Source organism: Leucopleurus acutus (assembly GCF_964270905.1).
Source record: "Leucopleurus acutus genome assembly, chromosome: X".
NCBI classification, from domain to species: Eukaryota; Metazoa; Chordata; class Mammalia; order Artiodactyla; family Delphinidae; genus Leucopleurus; species Leucopleurus acutus.
In genome coordinates this window covers 119,443,116-119,451,393 of record NC_139148.1, presented here as the reverse complement: position 1 = coordinate 119,451,393, position 8,278 = coordinate 119,443,116, and the positions used below count along the sequence as shown (strand labels likewise).

The 8,278-nt window shown below is 41.7% G+C and overlaps 1 protein-coding gene across 1 annotated transcript; it reads left to right on the top strand.

The window, feature by feature from the left end:
- Positions 1 to 7,745: 7,745 nt before the first annotated feature.
- On the top strand, positions 7,746 to 8,000 carry LOC309978189 (small ribosomal subunit protein eS27-like; the record flags this gene model as incomplete). The annotated part of the gene is made up of 1 exon (XM_082864549.1): positions 7,746 to 8,000. The coding sequence occupies one exon, from the start codon at positions 7,746 to 7,748 to the stop codon at positions 7,998 to 8,000; it is 255 nt and encodes an 84-aa protein (XP_082720675.1).
- Positions 8,001 to 8,278: the final 278 nt, after the last annotated feature.

Sequence of the window (8,278 nt, the reverse complement as noted above, 5' to 3'; positions counted from 1 at the left end):
CACTCACATGGATAAAATACTGGTATACTATGGCGTTGGCCTCCTAAGCAGTGCACTTGGCAGGGTCCAGACTAGTGTTCAGAGGGCCACGTGATTTAGTGAGTGTTCTGGGCTGGTGAGAAAAGGTTGCACCCCATGCTAAAGAGGAGAAATAATGATAGTTGCCAAACATCAAGCCCCTCCTCTAGGTCAGCTGTTGTGCTGTGTGCTTACGTGCTCAATTTGTGAGGCAACTAAGGGTTAACTATCACAGCTGTATTATCTCATTCTGAGCCTCACTGTAATCTTCCAAGGTTGGTTCCATTGTCTTTGTTTTACAGATGATAAACTGAGGCACAAATATATTAAATAACTTGCCAAGGCTCACAGACCAAGTAGTTGCAGACCCAGGATTCACACCGAGCTGACGTCACAGTCCACGTTAAACACTGAGCCATGTGGGCACTGCTTGGCCACAGTATGAGACTGTCAGATGTGCCCAGAAGTATGCCTGTATGTCCCCCCTTCACTAGTCTGAGGACAGGCTAGTCACTTTTGAGGACAGGCTGCCTGTGCTCTGACTCTGACTTGGCCTTGGCACTTGCCAGGCCACTGACAGAGACTGGAGTGTGGTGTGCTGACCTTGATGCTCCGTGTATGGTGGTTTGCTTGTCTGCCCTCCCTGTCCTATGAGGCTCACGTCAAGGCTACCAAGAGCAAGAACGGTCAACATCCAGGAAATCAGAACTCTGCAAAACTGAAAATTGTTCCCTTTTTCCTAGTCAGTTGGATCTACGCTTGCTAATTCTTTTGTGAACCAAATCAAACTGTTGTTCACATGAGTGCAGGTAAAACCAACGCTCACCTGGTTATGTCTTCTCTCTGGAGAAGAGTGAGCAGACACGTTCATCAGTCGTGTATGTAGTCAAATCATCTCTGAATTGGACCGGTTCCAAGATAACTTTCAGCTATAAAAGTACACAATTCTGCGGGTGAAGATTGGGAATACTCAGCGTTTTTGCAATTTCCACCAACTGCCAAAAAAATTTTCAAGCCCAACCTCAAGAATTTCATAGTCCCAGACCCCAGTGTTTCACTACAAAGAAGTGGCAAATATTGATAGAATTTGATATTTGTTGCCCTACATTCAGAAGAACACCAGTGGTTTTAAATATTACAAACATGTTATTTTTAGAGGCCCCTAACCTCTTACTCACTCTAGGTTTAGAAGGCTGATCTAAATAAATAAATAAATAGCAATGGCTTCTGCTTAAATTAGGTCTATCTCAGTTTCCATGGCATCCAATCTGTTAGCGTCAACATTCTCGCCTGGATCTGTGCTTAGCCTTTGGGATGGCAATGTTTGCTTTCAGGTTTATAGGACATATCATAGCTCAATGAATTCCATTATACTCAAGGAAAGAGAGGATTTGTGGAAGCCCATAGGTGATGCTGTCTTTGATTCCTGGCGTCAGTGTTTGGTCCTAGCCTTCACATGACTCTGTGGGTAACTGGGATTTGATAGAATCACAGATGATGAATTTTTGGTAAGTGCTCGGTCTCTAGCTACATTGGTCTATAGCAGCCTCTGCAGGTAACGTTCTGTGGTTGACCCTAATAAAAAGGTACCCCAGGGAAATAATTGCAATGCCGAGAGTATGGAAGCAACCAGGGTTTGGACAATGTGTAAATCTTCACTTTACCCTTCAAGAAGCTTAACTGCAAGGTGAAAACCTTTTCATGTATCAGTGGGTCCACACTAAATTTATTTCCTCAAGCAAATAGACAAACAGGTAACCATACAAACAGTACCTTTGTAGGCCTTCCTTAGAATGGGAGGAAAATATAGTGAAACTGATATGTGCAATTTCAAAAGAAACTAGCAGGAAGGAAAGTGTAGACTTATATGTTAAAATATACATGACAGTGTGAAATAAAAGAATGTGTAGCAAGTTTAGCAGGTGGAAGGGCCATTGTTCTTCTTTGGACATGTCACGTAAAAATGATATTCCACTTAGAAAATATATATGCAAGTCCCACATTTTATAATGACTCCTGACTCTCAAAGTTTATTCATAGTGTTTTTTAAATCAGGTGACGTCTCTTAAACCTCATGTCTTCAGTTTCTTTTTAAAATTGTCATTTTTAATCAGATTGCAATTGGAACAGCATCTCTGGGAAGATCAATCTAGATAGGTCTTTACACTTAACTTCCTTGTCTTTCACAGGAAAAGTCTGCATGGGAACACTTCTTAATCTGGGCTCCATGGATGGGCTTCATGGCAGTCTCTAAGCTCCAGGCAACTGTATGCAAATTGTGTGTGTATGTGTGTGTGTGTGTGTGTGTGTAAATACATACGTGCAGTGTTCTGAAGAAAGTGTCTATGGCTTTTCTCAGATTCTACGATGTTCATGGGAAAATTGAGAATTTCTGAGTTAGATGCTTTCCGAGTTCCTGTGTGACTTTAAAGTTCAAAGAGATTTGCTAAGCAGATTCATTACAGCTCTTCCTTAGTTGAGGGGAGAGTGATAGGAAATTCAACAGGTAGCCCAGTGAACGCCTTTTCATATTTGCCATCATCAAGCATAATTGAAGGTCTAACTATGTAATGAGATAATCTAATGTATGATCTTAAATTGGAGACAGCAAGAGTAGTAAAGACTAATAATTTGCAAGCCCTAATAATTTAAAGTTGTTAGCAACACTGAAAGATCTTCGAGCCCAGTTTATTTTCATTTCTGTTTATTATCATGCTAACTGCCTACTTTTCATTCTTTTTGCATATCCACGGATATCCTGTGGACTTTCAGAGTGAGCTATAGCCAAATACAGAATAAACATGGGAGGGAGACGAGATGAGAATGAAGCTGACTATGATTGCAACTAGGTCAAATCTATTAATATGTGAGATTTATGTCTCTCGTGGTGGAAGCTGCAAATCCTTTTGCATAACATTTCCTCTGGCTTTGATAGAAAATTTCTCACTCAGAATACTTCAAAACCAGCATTTTAATTTTTATCACCCCTGAAAATTTCATTCTTAAACAGGAGTACAAAGTTATCATGATGAAATAGATGTCATTGGATTCCATCACTTTGCCTGGTGTGGAGTGCTCTCCCCCTCCCTCCGTCTCCCTCTCCCTCTCCCTCCCTCCCTCCCTCCCTCCCTCCCTCTCTCTCTCTCTCTCTCTCTCTCTCTCTCTCTCTCTCTCTGATTCTCTCTGTCTCTCTCTGTCTCTCTAATTAATTTTGCTGCTGCCTATCAGAAATGTGCCTGTGAAGTTGGGGGGGTTAGAGGACGGAGCTAATGAGAACCAAAGTCATGGTTTCAGTCTCTGTAAGAGTATTAACTTCGTTATGTTTCCTGGCTGTGAACTCTACCCCAATCCTGGCCAGAGGACTCTTGGGGTCAAGGGAATCCAGGGAAGAGAGGAGATGATTCAGTGTAAACCCATTCCGCATGACTAGAGAGACAGCTCAAAGAACACCCATTGCAGAATCTCCCAGTGTCAGTGTTGGGAAGAATCTCAGGGCTCTTCTCTTTTTCCTCCCCATCTGATATGCAGTAATTTTGTAAAGGGGTTATTCAGTCTTTTCTTGAATGGCTCCAGTGACAGAGAACTCATTGCTTTCCAGTCCCAACCATTCAATCTTTTTTTACAAAAATTTTATTTTATTGAAGTATAATTGATTTACAATGTGTTAATTTCTGCTCTACGGCAGAAATTAGTTATATATAATCTCTTTCATATTCATTTCCATTATGGTTTATCACAGGATATTGAATATAGTTCCCTGTGCTATACAGTAGCCAACCATTTCATCTTGAAGCAGTTCTGATAAATTGTTTCTTATGTGAATTACAACCTTCTGTCATTCTGTAAACTGATTCTAGGCCTTCCCTGTGGGATCCACAGAATAAGACTCCAACCCAATCATTTACAAGTTGAAAAGTAGCAAAGGAGTTGAAGTTGGTGCTTCTGGCTTTACCTCCACATTGCCATTCTTATTGGCTTAGTCAGCAGAGAGAGCCCTTGCTCAGAAAGCAAGCATTTAAGCAGAGGTTTTGATTCCTTTATATAAAGCATTTGGTATAGCATTTAGGGAGTGAGTCTAAATTAACTTTCAGTTTTTGAGACCAGTTTCACAGATAGCACACACAGCTAGGTGATACAATAGGGATTACTAGAGAGCTATCCACCAACTCTCAGCCTGCAAAGAAGATTGCAATGGGGCACTGCCTCTGGGCTGGAGATTTGGGACATTTATGGGTAGTCCAGACCCATCTGTCATTGCTTCGCCAGAGAGCCTATTGGAGAGACCTTTGAATGACAAGATTGACTTTTAATCCCATCAGAAGACATGTACTCATTCATTCATCCATTGAAAAGGCATTTATGGAGGGCTTTCTATGCCCTAGATGTTAGGGATACGATGATGGCCCACTGAGGGGGGGTATATACATCAAATAAAGAATTACCCAAAGTAATAGATGATTCTAAACCGTGATTAGTGATAGAAGGGAAAGTTACAGATTATTTTCAGAGCAGGTCTGACTTAGTTGAGGTTTTCAAGGAAGGCTTGCCTGACATTTGAGTTAACATATAAAGGATGAATAGGAATAAACAGTAAAGGATGCAGAGATGGGGGAAGCATTCCAGACAGAGGCAACAGCATCGGCAGACGGCCCGTGGGAGAGAGGTGTAAGAGAAAGCACAGAATATTCAAGGAACTGAGAGAGGGCTGCTCTTGGTGAAATTCAGAGACTAGGGTATGGTATAAGGTGAAGATGGAGAGGTCATAGGGCCAGTCCGTGAAGGGCCTGGCAGTCTGGAAAGCCCTGTGCAACTCTTGTCTTCTGTAGTTTCCCTCACAAAGTCTCTGCTCTTTTCAGCAAATGCCATGATCATTCCTCACCTTCAGTTCTTTCCTTGTACTGTTCTTGTCCCGGGAACATTCTCCCTATCATCCTTCTCTTACGCAAAGCCTTACTCATCTCGTTCCCTGAACTTTGGCATCCAGAAAGTGGAGGTGGAAGGCAAAGGGCTCTCATGTATATTACACACTTGCTCTTCACCGAGCATCGTGCTGAGTCCTTCATACGTATGATCTTTAACACCCCTGCCCTAACACTGTGAGGTAATGCCCTTCCTACCATCTTACCGAGGAGGAAATTGGCACTCAGAAATCTTGAATACTTGGTCCAATGTCATATAGCTTAACTAATAAACCCAGATGAAAATTCAGGCTTGCCTGACTCCAAAGATACTGCTCTTTCTTACACATCAAGTTGCTTCTATCGCCCTTCTCATTGTTCATTAACCTCCCAGTAGAAGTGCCCTGGCTGTTCTCATTTTGACGTTAAAATTACCATTTGAAACATCAGTTGCTGGTATCAGTGGGAGGACATCCAGTGCGGGTCTAAGTTCCTGGGCATAAGAGCCCCATTCGTGGTTCGTAATGCTCTTATAGCCACAAGGAAGCAGATGCCGTCATTCCACACAACATCTACTTTGCTATCACCTCTTGAAAGTAGGCACTTAATGCAAGTGTTTGTCAGAATTTTCTAAAGAAATTTACATAACCTTTATGAAGTTCATCTACCTATTGACCAGTCTGGGCACAAAGTCACAGTCAAAGAAAGAAGATTCTGAACATCAAGAAAAAGATGTAAAAAACAATGTAATTAGCATTATAGATGTTGTCTCAGAAGTATCCAAAGGTCCCCATTCCAATCTCAGTGTACGCCACACCTTCATGAAGTTCTTTCTAAAACTTCTTCCTCCCTGTCTTTCTCTCTCAATTGCTTACCCCCAGTACAGGTGCCCCAAACTCTCTCATTTTTCTTTCTCAACCTCTCCAAAACCTTCCCCAAACCTAGCCTGTGCTGCCTACTCTGGTCTTGTTCTTTCCTCTCATCTTCAGGATTTATTCCTCTCTTTCTTGCCAGTACCTTTCTGCTCTGTCCAATGTAAATCCTTCGAGTGGTCTCAGTGGTCAGGATGGCAGAAAAAGGATCTTTACAAATCGGGATGAGCAGGAGATGACCTGAATGTCTAAATGTTTTCATTTAGGTAGTAGTTCATTTTTTTCCTTCACATTTATTTTTCTGTGTCCATTTCAAAATTCTTTCAACTTAAAGTAGTAACAGTATCCAAAGCGATCTGTAGTTTGTTTTCCGTTTCATCTTCTTGCCAGAGCCTGTCAGTACTCATGGACAGCCCCGAGCTACCCTACACTTCTCAGCATCCCTTTGCAGCTGGATTGGCCATGGACTAGTTCTAGTCTATGGAGTTTGAGTGGAAATGACATGTGTCACTTGTGCACCTAGATGGGTGAGTATCCAGTTTGCCTTTTCCAAACTCTTGCCCCTGTTTGCTGTCTGGATAACACTAGTGTGACCTTGAAGCCACCAGATGGAAGCACTCTGAGTCCTTGAGTCACTGCCTGGAAGAGAATTAATCCACATCCGACTGTAATGTGAGTGAGAAATAAACCATTGTTGCATTGTTTGTTTTAGTAGCTAGTGCTAATTAAGCTAATATATTATTTTTTTATATTTTAGTTAAACTCATTAATAAGTTTGTAATTGTAATGAAGTCCACTTTATCAATCTTTTCATCTGTAGTTAGTACTCTTTATGCTCTAAGAAATTTTTGCCTACCCCAAGGTCATGGAGGTATTTTCTGATACTTTATTTCAGAAGTTTTATTGTTTTGCCTCTTACATTTAGGTCTACCACCTATCTCAAGTTAATTTTTGTATACAATTCGAGGGTCATGGTTAACTTTCCATATGGATATGCAATTAACCCAGCACCATATATTGAAAAGATCATCCCTCTCTCCCTGGGTTTCAGTAGCGCCTTCACTGAGTATCACATGTAGCAGACAGTCTCTAAAATGGCTCCATGGATCCCCACATTCTTTTTTTTCTTTTTTCTTTTTTTGGCTGCACCACGTGGCATGCAGGATCTTAGTTCCCTGACCAAGGATCGAACCTGTGCCCTCAGCAGTGAAAGCCCGGCATCCTACTGGACTGCCAGGGAATTCCCAGTGACTCACTTCTCATGAACAGTATATGGCAAAAGTGACTGGAGTCTCTGTGATTAGGTTACAAAAGACCACGACTTCCATTTACTCTCTCTTTCTCTCCCTCTTCAGTAAAGAATTTTGTATTCTCGCCTTGTAATCTGGTGTGCGCTGTGCTGAGGTTGGAGGGAAGGGATGTCATGGGTCTGCAAATGGTATAGTTTGGTTGATATTGCTCAGAAGAAGATGGTGCCGGAAAGGTATCCCCCTGACAGTTGGATTATTAGGGGGTGCCTCTACTGGTTACCTGCAGGAGAAGACATCACAAACAAGCGCTCAGGTGCAAGAGACAATCAAACCGAATCCCCTGGTGCTGTGCTAGGTTGGCAAGGATGCCTTTTATGTCAAAAAGGGGAGAGCCTACCACATCTGGGTTACATGACAGGAAGCCTAATTTATTCAGCTTTTGTTATCTGGAGCTAATCTTCTGTCAAAAGTATTACCACATATAAAATAGACTTATTTTTTCTGTTTTTATAAGATTCTGCTTAAGAAAAGTCTGAGGTGTCAAATTTCATTTTCCAGCAGTGTCAGTTTACTGCAAGATAAGATGTAAATCAAATAAATATTTCTTTGTCCCTATCCCTGTCATCCCTCCTCCCATCTGGACACAAGACATATATTTAGCATATCAGCGAGAGAGATGGGTGGGCGGGGCTTGCAAAAGAATCAACATGCCTTTAGCTAGAGACTTACTACATTCATCGTTGGAAGAGGAAGAGAAAAAACAGAAAAAGAAATGGCTCGTTCAAAGTCCAAATTCTTATTTTATGGATGGAAAATGTCCAGGTTGCTGCAGGATTGCCAGGGTTTGTAGCCATTCCCACGTGGTGATGCTTTGTGTAGGTTGTTCAACAGAGTTGTGCCAGCTGATGGGAGGAAAGGCCAGGCTCACAGAAGGGTGTTCATGTAGAAGAAAGCAACACTAATGATCCCCACAACTTCCTGAATTTGGGTGGTATCGCAGAAAGCCTTATTGGTTGTGTAATTCTAGTTAATCTGTCAAGATAAGGTAATGATGTTTAATTCTGTAAGGTCTACAACAGTGATCTCCTATTTTGGTGTCAGCTTGTCAGTACTTTTTGATTATGGGCAAAAGCCAAGAACATAAATTTTCAGAGTCCAGAGAACTTGCTGCTTTTCTTCCTGATAAGTAAGCTAGTCCGCTGCTGCGTCACCTTTCTCCTGATTTAAGAACAAGGTTCCA